The sequence below is a fragment of the Octopus bimaculoides genome, chromosome 10 (assembly GCF_001194135.2).
Source record: "Octopus bimaculoides isolate UCB-OBI-ISO-001 chromosome 10, ASM119413v2, whole genome shotgun sequence".
Taxonomy (NCBI): Eukaryota; Metazoa; Mollusca; class Cephalopoda; order Octopoda; family Octopodidae; genus Octopus; species Octopus bimaculoides.
Window position 1 is genome coordinate 47,221,870 of NC_068990.1, and position 20,601 is coordinate 47,242,470.

A 20,601-nucleotide genomic window follows, 5' to 3' on the forward strand; every position below is an offset into this window, starting at 1 on the left:
TATATATATATATATATATATATATATATATATATATATATATACATATGTACATATGTATGCATATATATGTATATATATATATGTATGTATGTATATATGTATATATCTATAATGTAAATCACGTTTTGTGTGTGTGTGTGTGTAAAAGAATCTAATAGCCGTATTTTTCAACTGATTTTCTCCACACTGGGAACATACATTCCTTATGTTCCAGAGATGGTTTTAGACTCTTAAAACGTCACACATAAGTACTAGGCCCTCTGGGGCCAGAAAATCCCCATTCCTTTGTTATGTGTATTTGCTCTTCACGCCTATCTCTCTATATATACATCTCTTTATCCATATCTATCTGTATCTATCTGTCTATATCTTCTCTATCGATCCAATTTGTCTAACTAGCTCTCTCTCTCTCTCTCTCTCTCTCCCTCTCTCTCTCTCTCTCTCTCCCTCACTCTATATCTCACTTTATGGCTTTCACTGTAAGTTTTCAATTGCTATTTACAAACAACAACAAATTACTGACAGAAGTTCACAATTACTGATGAAATTAATTTCATACATAACTTACTGACATATGTAACTTCATAAATTTCACTTCAATTTGTACACTTTGTTAAATTTGCCTACAAATTTTTTATTTACTTTTGCAACGTTTTGTGTTTTTTTTTTTTTTTTTGTTGATGGAATTAATGATAAATGTAAGTTCATAATTTACTGACAGAAGTAACTTTAAAAATTTCACTTAAATCCATACACTTAGTTAATTTCCCTAGAAATTTCTTATTTACTTTTGCAACGGTTTTGCGTTTTTCTGTTGTTAGCGGCTTTTTTTTCTTGTTCCTTTGATATTGGCTCTCTTTGGTTCACTAAGTGACAAATTTCTCATGAACCCATACAGTTTTTTATTTTCCATAAAAATTTCTTATTTACTTTCTGCTCGTCATATTAAGAAATATAATTTCTGTTACCCAGTTATTTAAATTTTTTACCATCTTCTGCACCCATGTATTCCTGTATACGTATATACCTATGCCTAGAAGGAAAGTGTCAAATTTGGCTAGAATGTCAAGGTCAACCAAAAGAATTTCTCTATCCAGGGAAAGAGAGACAGCTGCAGAAAGGAAATCATACCAAGAAACGAACAGACTGTGCATTACAAAAGCCAGAACATCTCAAAGTGATGAACAGAGGTATGCACAGCTGACAAGGAATAGGATTTCTACTGCAGAACAAAGCAATTGCAACAGCTCAGGGAAGCAACTTCTATGAGGTTGCTTTCAATTATGATCCAGCAGTTCATTATACAGACGACACTAGAGTTTCTATTGGTGAAATGACAACTGAGTACATACATTGTAAAGCAAGGAAGTGGCCTGGAGAGACACCTGCACTGTATTGCATTGGTGGAAAGGTTAAACTCCCTGCAATCCCCCAACCTCCAGAACCATTGAAGAAACTGTTGTCAGCAACTGACCAAGATTTCAAGCACTTCCAAAACAAAATTAGGCAATGCAATGCTGCACTACAGATGACATCATTTCGAGCCACATGAGATTTAACTGAGTCAGGATTCATGCAAACTTTCAAGATCTGAGGTCAGATTTATCATTGGATTGGCTCTTTACTACCTCTGTCAAATGAGTCACCAAAATCGGCCTTTCATTATATATAATCTATACCTGTTTTTTTGGTTATGAAATAAGCTACACAAAACGTGTTTTTGAATTACGTGTATTTACTTCATATGAGTTGAAAACTTTCTTTTAACATTTCACTTAATGTCTGTTCCAAGCTGTCATGGGTTGGAGAGTTGTTAATGTAGAAAGTTGGTATCTCAGCTACTAACAGTTGAGACCTCCATAATCTAGACAGTGTTTTGAAATTTCATTATTCTCTTTAACCTGGGCAATGCTGGGTATATCTGCTAGTGTATATGTATGTATATGTATAAGTGTATATGTATATATATCTATGTGTGTGTGTCTTTTTGTTTGTCTCCCACCAATACTTGACAATGAATGTTGTGTTTACATCCCTGTAACTTAGCAGTTCAGTTGAAGAGACTAGTAATATAAGTATCAGGCTTTAAAAACATATGTCACAGGGTTGATTTGTTGATCTAAAACATAATCCCTCAAGGCAATGCCCCAGCATGGCTGCAGTCAAATGACTGAAACAAATAAAAGATAATAGATATACTCGACAAGCATGAAAATGCCACCCACTAGGACTCTCTGAGATTAATCAAACAATACTGCATGCATTCCTGCATTGTTTGCACATTGTTTAGTTCTAGAGAATGTCACTGTTGTTGCATTTTGGACAAATCCAGTTACCAGCAGTCCTTCATGAAGATTACTCCTCTACTCTCCCTCTAATAATGTTGGGCAGCCAGGTTTTCTGTTTTGTGTCTATAGCAAAAGAGGTGTGATGGACAATACTAACAGATTTGAAAACAAGCACTTTGTCTTTGGTCCAGCCTTTATTGACTTTCTTATTTTTACTTGGAAGGGAAAGTTGCTTTCCTTGCCAAGCAGATCTTGAGAAATGCTCTCCTCCTGTAAATTGTTAAAAGCTGGGTGCCTGGAAAAAATGATTAGGGTGAATTCTAAGCATGCACCTGTATATTGGAAAACATTTGGGTGAGGGCCTGGAATTTTTGTGATCAAGATGGTCATGGAACTGTGCGGTTCCTTGATTGTTTCTAGTTGAAAGCTCTCCTGTATCTGGAGGACTGTATCATCCATATATATATATATATATATATATATATATATATATATATATATATACACACACACACATATATATACACACATATTTAATACACTATTTATACTTTTCATCTCACTTCTCTGCCTTTTTTCCTCACCCAGTTTTTGATAAATCCCATGCAAATTGTAATGTGTCTTTATATCCCTCTCATGTGATGCCCTTGTGGCAAATTATTTTTATTACAAGTTTCATATACTGGAAGTATAAGTCATAACCATAACATGGTTTTCAGTTTCGGTCTGCTCTGTTGCATTTATAACAGTTGTGACCTTGAGAAATACATGCTCATCATGATTTACAATTCAAAATCATTCTTGGCTTCGTATATACATAAAAAAATCATCAGCATCATTATTGTTTTTGTTTTTTTTTTCCAAACACATCGTTCACACTTAGTAAAAACAATATTCGGCTTCCTTAAACCGGTTTATTTTGTAGGTTGTTACAATGCTTAATTGTAAGTAAATATTGCCAATCCTAGCTGACTTTGAATTTTCTTCTCTCACCTTAATGTGTGCTAAGCCAATCAGTAAGTGTGGACCATTCAGTTCTTCTTGTGTTAAGACTATTTGAGTGTTCTTTAACCATTCTTAAATATGATTAAGCAGATCTGTAGGTTTTTGTCCTGGATTTATCCATTACCAAACAATATATTCATTAAGAATGTTTTACTGTGAACTGATAACAAATTGCTCTACAGTAAAGTAATTGATATCACAATTGTATGTTTAATGAAGGCGTTGGGAAGACGGTGAGCTTCTGGTATGACAAGTTTGTGACCTGATTTCAGTTATGAACTACTTTTATTTCTGTCTTCATTGCCATTGCTAATGTCCTTTTGTAAAATATCAATACGACTATGCTTGTTTTTCTCTTGTTTAAACATTTTTGTTTTCATATCTACATAGAAGTAGTAATACAGAAACTTGTAGGTTATTCTGCCTGAGACATCATGATACCTGCTATGTTAAGAAATGAAAGTAGTTTATAAGTATGAATGTATAGTATATATAGGTATAGATGAGAAGTTCAAAACTACTCGATGCCAAGAGGCAAAAGTTATTTATGATTATTACAACTGACATTTCACATCTAGTTATTTGAATTCCACATTGCCTCTCATCATCATCATCATCATTTTGACATCCACTTTTTCATGGATCAGATGATAACTTTATTGAGGCAGGTTTTTCTATAATCAGGTTATTTTTTTGTCACCAACTTCCCCTTGTTTCGAAACAAGGTAATATTTCCCCTAGTCTAGTGATGAGCCCACCCATGCTTTAATGGAATATTGGTTTAAAAATTACATTGTTTGCAGTCAGCATGAATATGTCAAGACAAGGGGAATATATACCCACACATCCATGAAAAAAATAAAACACTTTCAGAAACATCTGAAGAAAAAGAAAGCTCAATTGAATTAACCATTTCTCCAAATAGAAGAATTCAACAACTTCATAATTAACATAGACACTGCAGTTTATGCATTCATTAAATATTTAGAGGCACATTTAAAAAAAAACATAACCTACAAAACAGCATCTGATAAAAGCTAGAGATAACCTCAAGCACTACATATCAAGACCTTGTATGCAACAGAAATAAAACACAGCATCAAGAAACAAAGAAAATGTAGAAAAACAGAAAACTGGCAAACATTTGTATCCAACATAAACCAAACAGTCAAACATCCATATAAGGTAATTAGCACCATCAACACTTCTAACAATAATTATGTTGTTCTATATTTAAGAGATGAGGAGTTATATACATTATTTACATTTTTTACAATTGACGGACATTTGTCCTCATTTTGTTTGTTGTTAACACAACGTTTCAGCTGATATACCCTCCAGCCTTCATCAGGTGTCTTGGGGAAATTTCGAACCTGGGTTCTCATTCCTAAGGTATTTTTCGATGTTATTATTATTATTATTATTATTATTCAGGTCACTGCCTGGAATCTAACTCAGATTCTTGGGGTTAGTAGCCCGCATTCTTAACCACTACGCCATATACCCACGGGCATATGGCATAGTGGTTAAGAGCACTGGCTGCTAACCCCAATATTCTGAATTCGATTCTAGGTAGTGACCTGAATAATAATAATAACATCAAAAAATACCTTAGGAATGAGAACCCAGGTTCGTAATTTCCCCAAGACACCTGATGAAGGCTGGAAGGTATATCAGCCAAAACGTTGTGTTAACAACAAACAAGATGGCAAATATTTGTCAATTGTAAATAATGTAAATAATTATGCTGTATCACACAGTACAATAACAACCTCATCAAAAGTTTATCAAAAAATTAACCATAAAAATACTCACAAAAAATGCATTTTCTACTCAGAGGAGTGGTTTTGAAATGTTGTGTAAGGGTGTAGAGATGTTCCATGGGTTTTTTAAAATAATAATTTAAAGCTTTAAAAAATTCATTCTAATGCTTCAACATCTTGGAAAATATGTTATTCATAATTTTATTATCTACAAGTATAATTAATAATCAAAACATAGCAAGCCATAGTTTTCTAAATTCTTGATTTGAAAATTTAATCAACACTTGGTGCCTGACAGAATGAAGTTGTCAGAAATCTAGGATTAGGTCAACAGTTCTCAATAATTTTTGATTTCACAACACACAAGAGATTGAATAAAATATTTCTGGTGCACTTTGGATGAGAAATTTTTTTTTAAATAGTTGGGGTTTTTTTGCTATACTTTCTGTACAAAAGTGGTAAATTGGTAGAGTAGATAGAGCATTTGATTGAATAAATACTTTGTGGTATTCAGTCTGATTTTATTTGTTCTATGTTCAAATACCACTGGAATCTACTTTGCCTTTCATGCTTTTGTGGGTAGATGAAAAAAAAGCACCAGTCTGGGGCTGTAGATTGGCAAAACTATAAGAAAATGGGGTTGGCTGCTTTGTGGTATTTGTTCTTGTTCTTTGCATTGTGAGTTCAAATCCTGCTCTGGCCTACATATGTGGGAGACTTAATCTATCACTTAGTTTAGCACTACTACCTTGCATCTTAGGTGCCTTTAGTGGACTCATCTCTTGCAAACATTCAAACCAGGTTTATTGTTTGAGGTTAACTTCCCTCCTCCACCAGTCTTTGAAGCCATATAAAGCTTTATGGGCAATCTTTCCTCTTGTCTAAAGCATAAAATATAAATGTACCAGTATTTTTTTTTTTTACCTGATCTCTCATATGACACATAAAAATTGAAAACCACTGACTCAGACCATTATTTTGAACCCCCTATTCTGTCTAACACCAAAAACACAGGACAGGGAATCAAAAATATGCATCTAAAATATCTACTGCCTAAAGGAATCAATTAATGCAACAGCATCTACAACCACTTGTACCAACTCTACCAAAATCCACAGAGTCTGTAATAGGAATAAATTCATTATAGTTTTAATGCCCAACTGATGTAGTATCACATAGACTTATGTCCCTGAAGCTGTTGTTGTGGAATGTATCTGATTCTAAAACTTGGTTTGCATACCTTTGAACATTTTACAAAGACCCTTTCTTGACATCACTAATTCACATATTCCCATCTCTTAATTTCTACATTCACACCACTACACTCAACTGTCATGCATAATGGTTTCAATAATAAAAGCCCATATTCTTATTGTAATTATCATTCACGTCAGTAAAGCTTTTCTCTCCATCTTCTGCAAAGTAATTATCACTTCCTTGCAAAACAATATGAAATGTTGACAAGTAAACTACTTCTCAATCTGACAAGTTTATACAGCATGTATCAGCATCTGTTTGCAATTTCCCAAATGAAATAACCATGTAGTGGTTCTGTCCTTTCATTTGCTCTTAATTTAACCTGCCCCAACATGACCTTTCACACCTCAAAATATATGCACTGCTTCATATGTAGTTGACATCTCAATCACATCTTTCCACCTCCCAAAAGCATAGCTGCACAACTTTCCTAACCCTATATTAAACCTAACAACCTAGTTGCAAAATAACAGACTTAATATAACACCTTCCAAACCCAACCTCTCCCTTCTTATCAACAATACATGAGAACATTAATTATAACCAATCATCACACTCAACAACATAAACATTGAATCAACAAGGGAAGCTCAGCACGATAACTTGACTATCTAGAAATAGCAACCAACTCTCTTTCACATCACATCTTTTTATCCTAAGAAAGTACATGACTTCAATATCTATGCTGACACTGCACAATGTAATCCTAAATATACAAATATATGGGATGACTTCAGCCATAAGTCTGCTTAATTAGAGTTGATCTAGAGCTAAGCAACTATATAAACATGTATGAAAGATAAAATACTAGGAAATACAACACTGCCACAGTACTCACATTACATTGACAATAATGTAAAGAAAACAAGAGCACTCAGAGAGTGAAAACATCCACCAAGGCAACACCAACGTCCTCTCAACAATTACCCAGAGATGATTTTTAAAATGAGGATATCTGAAATAAACTTGACTTCTCTCACAAACAAGAATACTAAAAATTAACCCAACCACTCTCAAAAATTAAGTAAAAGAAAACGGGTAAATAATCCAGAATCCTTGTCCGGTACCGGATCGATCCCAAAATCTAATCAGTTCATGCTAGTCATGAGGCCAAACGTCCCTGAAAGTTTCATCTGAATCCATCCAGCAGTTCTTGAGATATCTTGTCCATGGATAAACAAACAAACAACCAAACACAACTGAAAACAAGACCTCCACCTTAGCGAAGGTGGAGGTAATAAAATGATATACACAAACGTACTTAGAACAATCACAGGTTCCACATTTGATCAGCACAAAGGAACAACTCCTGTTTACATAAAATTAAATTTGTCACTGATGCTACCAGTTTTGCCTGTCCTGAATCTCTCCATAACAGATCATAACAAACTATAAATAACACCAAACTGCAGACTATGTATTATCACATGCTGCATATGGACCATACCCATCGACCACCTGAATATGTGAAGGATACAGTTTGTTGTTCCAGTAATTAAATTTCAGCTTTCACAGTTTCTGGGTACTCCATGCATAATCCATAGATTACAGTATATTTTCAAACTGCAACACATGCAATTAATCATTGCATGTCAGACTGTGGAAATGTTGTGCAACAAAACAAAGGCATGGCATATACAGGGGCATAGATATTGTGAATCACACCTAACCATTCAGCAAACTACTTGCCTACTGGAGGTCAACTCAATGAGAATTGATCTGACTGTACTTGATGATGAGTTTTTCACAGTTAAATAAACTATAGCTAGTAACCACGCATCTATGACCAATAAATCACCTCTATTAGCATAATACACACAACTTTATATATCTGTAATATACATAGTTTTCTCACTGTTAAATAAAGCTAGCAATCACTTATCTATTGCCATAGTTAACATCATCTTTATATACCATATGATATACAAAGGTGAAGGCATGTGGCCTAGCAATTATGCTATTACACTTTATATCATAAGGTCATGAGTTCAATTCTTGGTTTGGATAGAGTGGTGTGTCCTTGGGCAAGGCACTTCATTTCATGTTTGCTCCAGTCAATCGATTGAAAACAAGTTGCATCTACTGCAGAGTAGCAGCTCACCAATTATAAGCTTCAGCACTTGGAAATGTAATATAACAACAGTTTTTGGTGGCTTCAGCACAGCAGAGGGTGATGAATATACAAGAGTTTGTTCATTGTTGACTAAACTAAAGTTAGTAAGCCCCTCATCTATCACTAATGAATCAACTCATTTACCATAACCAATGCACACACCATTTTTATACATCTGTAATGTACTGTGGTGCTGCAACTTTGTTTCTCAGTTGTTGATGAAGAAAAATCTTGCTTCTTCGTTAACATCTCAATATGAAATCAGGTTTCTGAACTTGAAGGATGGAGACTAATGAGCCACACCACTTTGTGCTAGCAGGCTGGCTTGGGTTTTATTATTGCTTCTGTTTTATATTTTGAAATACTCTTCTCTTTGTATTCCAAGAATATATCCTGGTGAGATTAGTAAATATTATTGCACATTCAGTTTGTTCTGTTGTTTGTGTGTATGTATTAGTTTGTATATGAATGTATAATGTGCCTGTGGGTATTAGAAGGTATGAGTGTGTTTAGTTCACTGTGTCTGTAGAAGAATGTGAGTGATGCAGCTTTTAGCTGTATATGTATCTGAATGTGTGCATTTGTATATAGATATACAAGGGTTAGACAAAATAATGGAAACACCTTAAAAATTCAAACAAATCTATTTTAATATGGGGTAGGACCGCCTTTGGCAGTAATTACAGCTTGAATTCTATGAAGTATAGACTTGTACAAAGTTTGAATTGTTTCCAAAGGAATTTTTGTCTGTTCTTCAGCTAAGACAGTCTCCAGTTCTTGTAGTGATGATGGTGGAGGATATTGACTCCTTACTTGTTTTTCTAAAATGCACCATAAATGTTCAATAATATTGAGATCTGGTAACTGTGGTGACCAGATAAGATGTTCAACTTCACTAGAATATTCCTCATGTTATTCAGTAACAACTTTAGCTGCGTGAATTGGTGCACTATCATCCTGAAAGATTGCATTTCCTTCCGGAAACAGTTCCACAACCATAGGATGATTTTGATCAGATAAAAGGCTTAAATAGTCTTGACTATTATTTGAAGGGAAACTACTGAGCCGGTGAATTTCCAAGATATACCCCCCTCTACTCACCCAGATCATCCTCCATGTTTAACAGTTGGAAGAAGGCAGTCTGGGTCAAATGCTTCTTTTGGCTGTCTCCACACATATACTCGGCCGGTGGTCGGAAATAAGGTAAAGGATGACTCGTCCGAGAAAATAACATTCTTCCACTGCTCTAGGGACCAATTCTGTAGGTTTTTACTCCACTCTAAATGCTTTGCAACGTTTATTTTTGAAAGTAGCAATTTCCTGATTGCAGCCCTCTCATGAAATCCGGCTTTGTGCAACTCCCAGCAAACAGTTTTTGTGGAAACTGGGTTCTCGAGGTGATCATTAAGCTCTGCAGTAATTTTGGGAGCTGTACTTTTGTGATCCTTTCTAACAATTCGCATAAGAGTCCAGTGGTCACTATCTGAAAATTTGGGTTTTCTTCCAGAGTTTTGTTTCAACGGGAAAGTTTTTCCCTTTTATCAAAGGCTGTCATTACTTTTGAGACAGTACTTCTTGATACACCAAACATTTCAGCTGTTTTCATTATGTTAGCACCTGCCATACAAGCACCAACAATTTGACCTTTTTGAAAGTCTGATAGATCTGTCATTTTAATGAATTTTAATTACCTTTTTCTGATGATATCTGAAAAGAAACAGCAATTTTAGAAAAACATATTAAGCAACACTAATAATAAATCAAAAAATATAAAAATAAACAAGCTTTTGACGGTTTTATAGATATTTCAAATGTATGATGCTATGATGCTAGGTATTTCCATTATTTTTTCCAACCCCTGTATATATTTCAGTGTGTTCTGCACACACAAATACACCCCCACCCTTGTGTACATGAATGCTAAGCAAACTATATTATGCCAAATATTTGCTACTTCTTTGGTGGAGCAATAAAGTGTAATTTGTGTAAATTTACATTGGGAACAATATCTGTGTGTGTGGTTTATGAATAGTACGACATGTATAAATGATCACTGTATTTGTTAAAGGTGAAACAATATTTTCTATCAGTAAATGTGTGTGTGCTGTATCTTGTATGTGCATATGTATGTTCATGCCTGTATGGATATGTGTGTATGTGTGATAAACACCACGTGTGTGTCTACAAATATATAGATGTGTGTGTGTGTGTGCATGTGCACATTGTTGTTTAGCTCTAGATCAAGCAAATTCATGATCAAAGGCATCTGGGACTAGATTGTCTAGTATGCTAATACTATTTTAAGACTGTAGGGTGTGATTTTAGGGTATTTGCCTGTCATTTCTAGCCATTTCTAGCAACTGAAGTTCTCTTGTATCCTTGTTGCTTATCTCTAGGTCAACTCTGACTGAAGAAATTTACAATCAAGAGTATTCCAGGCATGTCCATCTTGTCTTTTTACTTTCTGCAATGAACCTGGGTCCACAGTATCCAACATGTACTTCTGGAAGGATTTAAGGAAGATACATTTCGCTGCTATTTTTAGTGGTTCAAGTAATCATATGACTCTCTCTTATGACTGTGTATGCATATATGCATGTGTGTAGATGCATAAGTGTGTCTGATAGTATAGCTTAGCTGTTACTTGCAAATGTATATAAACTAGTGGCATATACCATACTTTCGCTAAATGCTTTAGATGCTTATGTAATCACAAGCAGACATAGGTACAGACTTGACCCTCCTATTCTTGACCCAGTGGAACATCAAAGATACGACAGCTGTAGGGAAAAAGGGCTGCACCAGCAGTTGGCTGGTGGTCACATGTAGCTGAGTAGTCTGAAGTACTGTGATATGATGTTCTTTGCTCACGGACACAAGGGCTTGGAATTGAATTGCCAACCTTATGATTGCAAGCCCAAAACCTTAAACACTAGGTGATAGTGGTTTGTGTCATCGTCATCATCATCATCATCATTTAACTTGTGTGTATGTATATATTTGTGTATGTGCATGCATTTATATGAGATCCTTGCATGGCCACAGTCCAGTGACTAGTAAAGGAGAAAAGATTGGCTTGCTTGATCACCTGACCTGGGGTTAAATACCACTAACACCACCACCACCAACAACAATCTACCAACCCACTATCCATCCAGTCTTTATCATTGTGAGTCCACTTGTTTTAATTGCCTACTGACCATTGTTATCTGACACAGTGTGCTGGTCACTGTCACCTAGTCTTCATTACTAATTACTATATTATACTCCTCCTCGCCCGCTAAGTAATTACTACTAATTGCTTACCTGCCAGTCTAGTTTCAGTCCCCCTGCACACTTTGCCCTCTACTCCCTCATACAGTCAATATACATGTAAACACAGTCTGATATTCAGTTTGTCCTTCCTACAGTCAACATAATGAGTAAACAACCAAAGCATTAGCTAATTGCAATGGACAGTAAATGATGTTATTGTCACACACCAAACACCACCACCACAATAACAACAACAACAGTTTCTATGTAGTTGCCTGGACTGCTAGAAATAGCAACAGAATATTCCATAACTCACAGTTCACTTTATCTTTAAAAAAAAAAATAATGAGGCACGTTTGTTTTGGAATGTTTTTTTGTTGTTTTTTGTTTTCTTTGGCTTTTGGTGGGGTAGGGTTAGGGTTTTGAAAAAAATGAATGTGCCCATAGCTTTTGCAGGCCATCCAAGACCAATGAAATCAACATAGTTAAAGTTCATTTTCAGTAATTGCAGGTTAACAGCTGCAGGTAAAACATGCAGAGAGGAAATTTCAGAAGGAGAGTTTGAGAAAGAACTAGGTGTAGCAGTTAGTGCAAGGTGTGCATAAACACAGTATGGGTGAATAAAAAAGGCGAGATGAGTGAGGTGAGAGTATGTTTGTGAAGGTGGTGCAAGGCCAGCTAGCCAACCAACTCCAAAGAGCGGAGGCTGCTGTAGAAGCAGTAGAAAAAGAAGAAAGAGAGGATATGTTATATCTGGAAAAAAAAGTAACGAGGTGCAGGCATACGCATGGCTGTGTGATTGAGAAGCTTGCTTCCCAAACATGTGGCTCCAGACTTAGCACCATAACACAGCATCTTGGACAAATGTCTTCTACTATAGCCCTGGGTCTTATGAGTGAAATTGGCAGCTGGAAACTGAATGAAACCCATCATATATGGATGTATATGTGTGTTCATGTCTTAGCACAACATGATGGTTGTAAATGAGTGTTGCTATCATTGCGACAAGCAATGTTGTTTGTTTCCAGTCTTCCATAGACTGGCCTTGGTAAATATTACCTCTTTGGAAACAGGTGAAGGTTAATTAGAGGAAGATAACTTTGCCATAGAAAATTTGCCTCAACAAATTTGGTAGACAGAAACTGAAAGGATCCCGTCATATATGTGTGTATGTCTTCTTGCCTTGGCATCACATGATGTTTGTAAATGAATGTCAGCACCATGCAAGCAGTCTCTTTCATTCCTAGTCTTCCATGAAAACATGTTAGGTCATGAGGAAATATTCCCTTACTTGGAAACAGGTGATGATTGGCAACAGGAAGGGCATCTGGCCATAGAGAGACATGTTTTAACAAACTTTTATCCAATCCATGCCAACATGGAAAAGTGGATGTAAAATCAATAATGATAATGAATGTTGTTTCATTGTATGTCACTCCTAATTGAATAAAACTTTGGGCATAGGCTTTCTAACCATGACCAACTCAACTTTTTTTCAGGCATGATGTATCTCTAGGGCCTCTGTCAGTCTGGTTTAATTATGCTTTTGCTTCTGGAAAGGATTTTATATTTTTATATAAGACCAGTAGTTACCATGCAACAAGTTTACTCTCTCCTCACCAGTGATATCATCCAATCCAGCTTCATGTCACTGTCCTTGCAGGCAAACTCACAACATAACAGGGCCAGGACAAATACCACAAGGCATTTAGTCCTGTACTCTAACAATTCTTTCAGTCCTCAGCCTTAAACTGGTACTTATTCTATTAACCCCAAAAGAATGGAAAAGAGAATTAGGCTTAGTGAGATTTAAACTCCAAATGTAAAGGGCCTGAACAACTATTGCAAGACATTTTGTCATATGCTCTTGCATTTCTGCCAATCTACTATCCTGGAATGGTAATATATTTCATCAACTCCAAAAGGATGAAAGGCAAGGTTCACTTAAGTAAGATTTGAACAAATGCCACAGAGTATTTTGTCAGACACATAACAGTTCTGCCATACAACACCTTCATGGATCTAGAACTAATTTATCTAATGTCTCTTTTTTTATGACAATGTGGCATGATTTGTGGAATATTAAAATATAAGCATTTCGTATTTCATAAAGGAACTACATTTCCTGATATAAAATTACTCCCTGAACAAACATATTAAAACTACATTTCCTGTCATAAATTATTTCTTCAGTCAAACATGCTAAAACTGGTCTTAAGCTGCAAAGATTTTCCCCACCTTTTATTAAGAAAATCCCAATAATGTAATATAAGTTTATTAATTTTTTTAGATTATGATTATAATTTGAAATTAATATTATGATTATTGCTGGAAAAAGCATAGATAAAGGTGAGGCAAATGCTCACAGCCCTCTGCCTGTTAAGCAATGCATTCAGTGGATGTTCCATTGTGATGTTCTACAGAAGATTAGTTGTAGATAAGAGTGATGACATTGTCAGGGAAGCCTTAGACGTCAATGGAAATCAACTGGCTGGTCCCTTCCAGAAGACATTTGGGTCAGGACCCAGGGAAAACTTCCAGAAATCCCTGGCTTAGCAGTACTATTGAGGGGGCATTGCTGGTTCGAGATAAGCTCTTCTGGCATGGAAGTGCCATCTAACACACCTGCCTGAGATGCATGCAGAGCTACAAAACCATTCTGCATGCACTCATGCAGTGCTTCGATATTGCTGACTTGTGGAGTTATGCCAAACACCTGCTGCTGCATGTAGGATGTATCCAGCTATCAACTGATTCTATTATGAAGCTCAACTTGCTGCCTTACTTTGGCCAGGGAGGGCAGGCAACTTTTCTCTGCCTGGTGACTACAGTGAAAGAGTTTGTGTGATGGACACATCTGAAAGAACTGAAGACATACAGTTTCCTCTTCTTCCAAGTCCTTATCAAATTTTTCAGTTTCTACTTGGAAAGGAAAGTGAGGGTGGAGAGGAAGGTGCTGTCTCCCAGTAAATTTGTTGAAAGGTGGGTGAGTGTAGCAAGAATGGATCAAGTAAATGGGCCTAAACTAAGCATGTGCCTGTAGCCCAGAATTTACAGAGGAGAGAGGAGCACTTACCATGGTGCACCTGATAAGCAGGGTAACTCAGAATCTGTGGGGTTCTTTAGTCATCCAGGGGTGGCATTATTTAGGATTTTCATGGTTTATAATGTAGTTGTTAATTGTTAGTGTTGATTGTTTGCATCTTTTATAATAAACCCTTGTTTTGTGTGTGGCCCTTGTAACCCGTAAAAAATATTATTATTGAGTGAGAGAGCAGCACCTGCCATCAAAGTGTCACTGGGATATAAATATACAAAGCCCAGTATACTCATCATGACTATCCATTTGATAAGGGTACACCAGATACATGCATCATAACCATATGTGCATGACATGCTGATCTCAAATCAAGATAAATACCACATGACCCTATAGGTGGGGCTCAGTTAGAATTTTCTTCAGGTTGAGTAGCCTATCCCACCCAAAAGGTCCCTGAATAAGGCTTATTTAAGGATGTTGAACAAAACACACATTTCCAAAGATGAATTATTCAAACCCCAAAGAATTCCTCTCACCACATGGATATGCTGCTCCCCCACTACTTTTGCTTATGATCAGAGATGCATATATTGATTGTTTGCCACTGAGAGACATGCTCAACTGATTAAGGTCAAACAAATGACAAGCAAATTTGTGGTATTGAGCAGAATATTTGCTGTATGTGATATTAAGCAGAATGTTATTATTATTATTAAGGTGGCAGAATCATTAGCATGCTGGACAAAATACTTAGTGGTATTTCGCCCATTGCTACATTCTGAGTTCAAATTCTGCTGAGGCCGACTTTGCTTTCATCCCTTCGAGGGTCAATAAATCGAGTACCAGTTGAACATTGGGGGCTATGTAATTGACTCATCCTCTCCTCCAAAATGTCTGCCCTTGTGGCAAAATTTGAAACCATTATTGGCATCTAGAATGTCATCAGGCACTCACAGCCCTCTACCAGTTGGGCTGTGGGATCGATGGATGTTCAGCTTTAGAAATTTATGGAGGATTAGTGGTGGAGAAGTGCAATGATGTTCTCAGGGAGACTCTGAGTGCCAACGAGAATGAACTGGTTAGTCTGTTCCAGAGGACTTTCCAGTCACGAACTATCGTAGGTAATTTCCAGATGTCCTTGGCCTGGCAGTTCTAATGGTGGTGAGGGTGCACTACCAGTTCAAGAAAAACACTACAGGCATATATGTGCTGTCAGATGGGCTTGTCCAATGTGTGCGCAGAGTGACAAAGCCATTCTGCACGCCCTCGTTCAGTGTCTGGGCATTACTGGCTTGTGGGGTTATGTAGAACAGCTGCTGTCACATGTTTGACAGATCCGTCTGTCAGCCAAGTCTACAATGATGATCGCCCTGCCACCCTCCTTCAATCAGGCAGGCAAAGCAGCTTTCCTTTGCCTGGTGGCTGTGGCAAAAGAGGTTGTTTGGTGGACAAGGCTGAAAGGTATGAAGACAGAGCTCTTTGGTAGAGCTCTCATGGACTTCTTTAAGTTTCGCTTGAAAATTGAGAGTGGAGAACAAAGTGCTGTCCTTGAGTGAGTTTATTGAAAGGTGGGTGAAAGTTGCAAGAATGGCAAGAGTGGATGGTACCTCTCTAAGTATAGATCTGTGAGTCAGAGAGAAGGAATTGGAGAGGGTACTTGCTCTTGGGGATTTCAGGAAATCTCAGAGAGTGGGGTTACTTGATTATCACTAGAAGCCTTCCTGTATCAGGAGGGCCTCATCTCTATCATTCTCTCTTTTTTATTTAACCTTTATATGCTATGCATACATCCTTTCTTTTTCAGTGTATACCGTGTAAACTTTCTTTTTTTTTTATCATTTCATTATATGTAAACCTCCATGCTTTATGTCTGCTTTTGTATTGTCCCCCTCTTCCTTTGCCCTTGTGGCAAACAAATCAAATCATCATTATTGTCATTATTATTATTACTAGGCACGTGGCCTAGTGGTTTGGGTGTTGCACTCATGGTCCCTAGATCATGGGTTCAATTCCCGCACAGAGTGGCACATTATGTTCTTGAACAAAGCCGTTCATTTCACACTGCTCTGCAATCATTTTGACACCTGTCATTTGGCACACTTGTGCACCAGTACAGGCAATGTCAATTTGATAGAGGGAGCTAGCTAATGTATGGCACATACATTTGATCACTATAAAGAAAGTATTTGTGCAGGTCATTCAGCAAACACTGAACACTCATACATCATCTTTGACAGGAGAGGCTGCTGCTGCTGTTGTTGTCGTTGTCGTCGTCGTCGTCGTCATCATCATTATTAAGGCAGTGAGCTGCCAGAATTGTTAGTCCACCAGACACAATGCCTAACAGCGTTTCATTCAGCTTTACATTCGGTGTTTAAATTCTGTTGAGGCAAACTTTACCTTTTGTCCTTTCAGGGTCATGAAATAATTACCAGGCCTTGTGCCTATAATAGAAAGTATTATCCTCATTATTATTGTCATCATCATCCTTCTTATTGATAAAAGCTGGTTGGCAGAACTGTTAGAGCTTCAGAAAAAAATTACTATCATAATTCAAATTCTGCCAAAGTCATCTTTACCTTTCATCAATGCAGAGGTTAAAAAAATAGTTTTAACCAAGTTCTGGGGTCACCATAACTGACTAACCCCATCCCCTCAAAATTGATGGTTTTGTGCCATCAATCAATATACTATAATGTTATAATATTATATTATATATTAGGCATGGCTGTGTGATAAGAAGCTTGCTTCCCAACCACATGGTTCCAGGTTCAGTCACATTACATGGTACCTTGGGCAAGTGTCTTCTATTATAGCTTCAGGCCAACCAAAGCCTTGTGAGTGGATTTGGTAGAAAGAAACCAAAAGAAGCCTGTCATATTTATATGATCTGCAACACTAACTTCAGGAAGCCAGCCAATCACTTAATAACCTATAAATCCAGTGGCCATGCAAGCCAAATTGACTACATTCTCATTAGAAAGCAGCTGTCATGGTTGCTCATAAATGCAAAGGCCTTTCTTGGAAAAGAATGTACCCCACAGAATAGGTTACTCATTGGATACTTCAAGCTACTGGCTCATAAAATTCCAAGAAGCAATCTAGTTTGGAAAAGAAGAGTACGGAAGCTTAAGGATCCTTTGATTAGTCAGAGATTTAGAGACATCTAAAATGAAGCATATGATGAGGAGGAGTTACAGACTTGTAGCATACAGAATGAGTGGAAGTTCCTATAGGACAACTTGCTGAGTGCCGCAAACCTAATTTGTGGTTGGTGCAAAGTCCCAGCCAAAATGGGACCTATGAATCATAAGGGTCACTGTTGGTGCCATGTAAATGACACTCACCTGTGAATCATAGTTGTGGTCATTGCCAGTGTCATGTAAATGGCACCCATGCTGCTGGCATGTGAAAGCACCCACTACAGTCCTAGAGTGATTGGCATTAGGAAGGGCATCAGACTAGAAACCATGCCAGATCAAACTGGAACCTGGTGTAGCTCTCCGACTCATCAGCTCCAGTCAAACCGTCTAAACCATGCCAGCATGGAGAGTGGACGTTAAATGATGATGTTGATGATATTTGTGCATGTGTCTGTGTTTGTCCCCCACCACCATCACTTGACAACTGATGTTGATGTATTCATGTTCCCATAGCTTAGTGGATTGGCAAAAGAGACTGATAGAATATGTACTAGGCTTACAATAAGTCCTGGGGTCAATTTCTTCAACTAAAAAAAACTCTTTAAGGTGGTGGCATGGCCACAGTCAAATGACTGAAACAAGTAAAAGAAATATATATATGTGTGCGTGTGTATAGATTATTATTATTATTATTATTATTATTATCAAGGCGGTGAGCTGACAGAAACGTTAGCATGCCAGGCGAAATGCCTAGCGGTATTTTGTCTACCACTACACTCTGAGTTCAAATTCTGCCAAGGTTGACTTTACCTTTCATCGTTTCAGGTTTGATAAATTAAGTACCAGTGTAACACTGGAGTCGATGTGATCGACTAGTCCCCTCCCAACAAATTTCAGGCCTTATGCCTTTGATAGAAAAGATAATTATTATTATATCATAAATATATTAATATATTTTACATAAAATGAAATACTGGTTTCAACTTATGGCACAAGGCCAGCAATTTCGGGGGAGGGGATAAGTCCATTACATTGACTCCAGTGCACAACTGGTAGTCATTTTCTCAACCCCAAAAGGATGAAAAGTAAAGTTGGCTGTGGCGGAATTTGAACTTTTGACATAAAGATGAATGACATACCACTAAGCATTTTGCTCACAATTCTGCCATCTTACTACCTTAAATATAAAATGAAATATTAAAAACTAATATATTGGATTATAGTAGATTAACTACTCTTATAACAGCAGTGAAAAGTGCAAGTTATTATAGGATTTTAAGACAATTTTGGTCCCAAAATCAAGATGTGTGTGCTATATATGATTGGATATTATATATGGGCTTTTATGGAGATATATATATATTTTTTTTTTTATTAATCATTACATTAATTATGGTTGCAACAATTTAAAAATGTTTAAACAAGCCCACTAATACCTGTAACATTTTGATTTTTTGTTTCCTTGCCAGTTACCACAGTGGCAGCTCTATAGGCTTTGTAGTGGCTAAAGTGGCTGAACTTCAGAGGAATCAGAACATTCTCTATAATTTGGTGAAACCCAAGAAAGATGAACCAGACTTAGTAGAATCAAACCTCAAGCTGGCTAATGTATTGCCAAAGAAACGGTAAGTAGTATTTCAGTTGTTGTTGTATAGCCCCAGACCAATCACTGATTAAGCAGATCTGTAATCAAAGATATTATAGTTATGGCTATCATCATCATTTTCATCATTATTGCTGTCTTCATTTTTACTTTCACTTTTTCCATACTGGTATATATATTGGACATGATTTATTGAGGTAATATTCTACAACTAGTTGCTCTTGTGGTCACCAACCCTTAACTGTTTTTCACATCATCATTATCATCATTTAACATCCATATTCCATCCATGCATGGGTTAGATGGTTGACAGGAGCCGGCCATGTAGAAAAACTACCCTAGGCTACTGTGTCTGTTTTAGCAGATATGGTATATTTTTTTTATTTTCCACTGGTCCTCTCATCTTGAAAATAATGAAATCACTGAGTTAGAAGATATGTTGTTTACAGTAGATATAAACAAATGTTACCAGAAAAATTAGACTTTTGAGACTCAGGAGAGACTGGGATAGGTTTCAGCAGTCCTTCTGTAAATGCCCAAGTATTTCAGTTTAACATTTCTCTGCCAGTCAACTTCTGGCAGGAGAGATTGTGAAGGGACTTCAAAACTTCAAATCTTGTGCACTCAAGATATATTATAATGGAGAAAGCTACTTATTAACTATGTAACAGTTACTAAAAATACTAAAAGAAAGCAATTATTTAAGGGCTTGACTGGAAATCTTTTTATAAATTCATGTTCTGATAAATTTCCTATAATTTTGATTTCTGAACTTTGGGGAATTTTTGAACACCAATTTTTCACAAATTTAAATATTTGTTGCATTCACTGCAGAGTATTCCATTTTCAGTTGCAAAGTCTCTCACTCTCTATTTCAATGTTTTCCTTTCAAGTTTTAATTCACTATTTGGAAAACCCACAGTTTATTCTATATACATAACGTAAAAACATTATTTATTGAATGAAAATTTTTTAATATCCCAGTATAACTTTTGTAAAAAAAAATTAAGAAGTGATTTTGTTGTTATAGCTGTTTGGAATGCTATAACTTTGATAGGTTTCAGCCAGTATAGGCCGAGGCCATGTCTAACTTAATAGCACCACCTTACAATAATATCTGGACCAATGTTT

The 20,601-nt window shown here is 36.5% G+C and overlaps 1 protein-coding gene across 2 annotated transcripts in view; it reads left to right on the forward strand.

Annotated features, from left to right (window-relative positions):
* Positions 1 to 20,601, forward strand: part of LOC106871114 (uncharacterized) — a 78,910-nt gene that overhangs the window by 11,328 nt on the left and 46,981 nt on the right. For both annotated transcript variants that reach the window (XM_014917425.2, XM_014917424.2), the window contains exon 2: positions 19,337 to 19,492. In XM_014917425.2, coding sequence (XP_014772911.1) covers positions 19,337 to 19,492 — 156 coding nt within the window. The remainder of the gene's footprint in view (positions 1 to 19,336; positions 19,493 to 20,601) is intronic.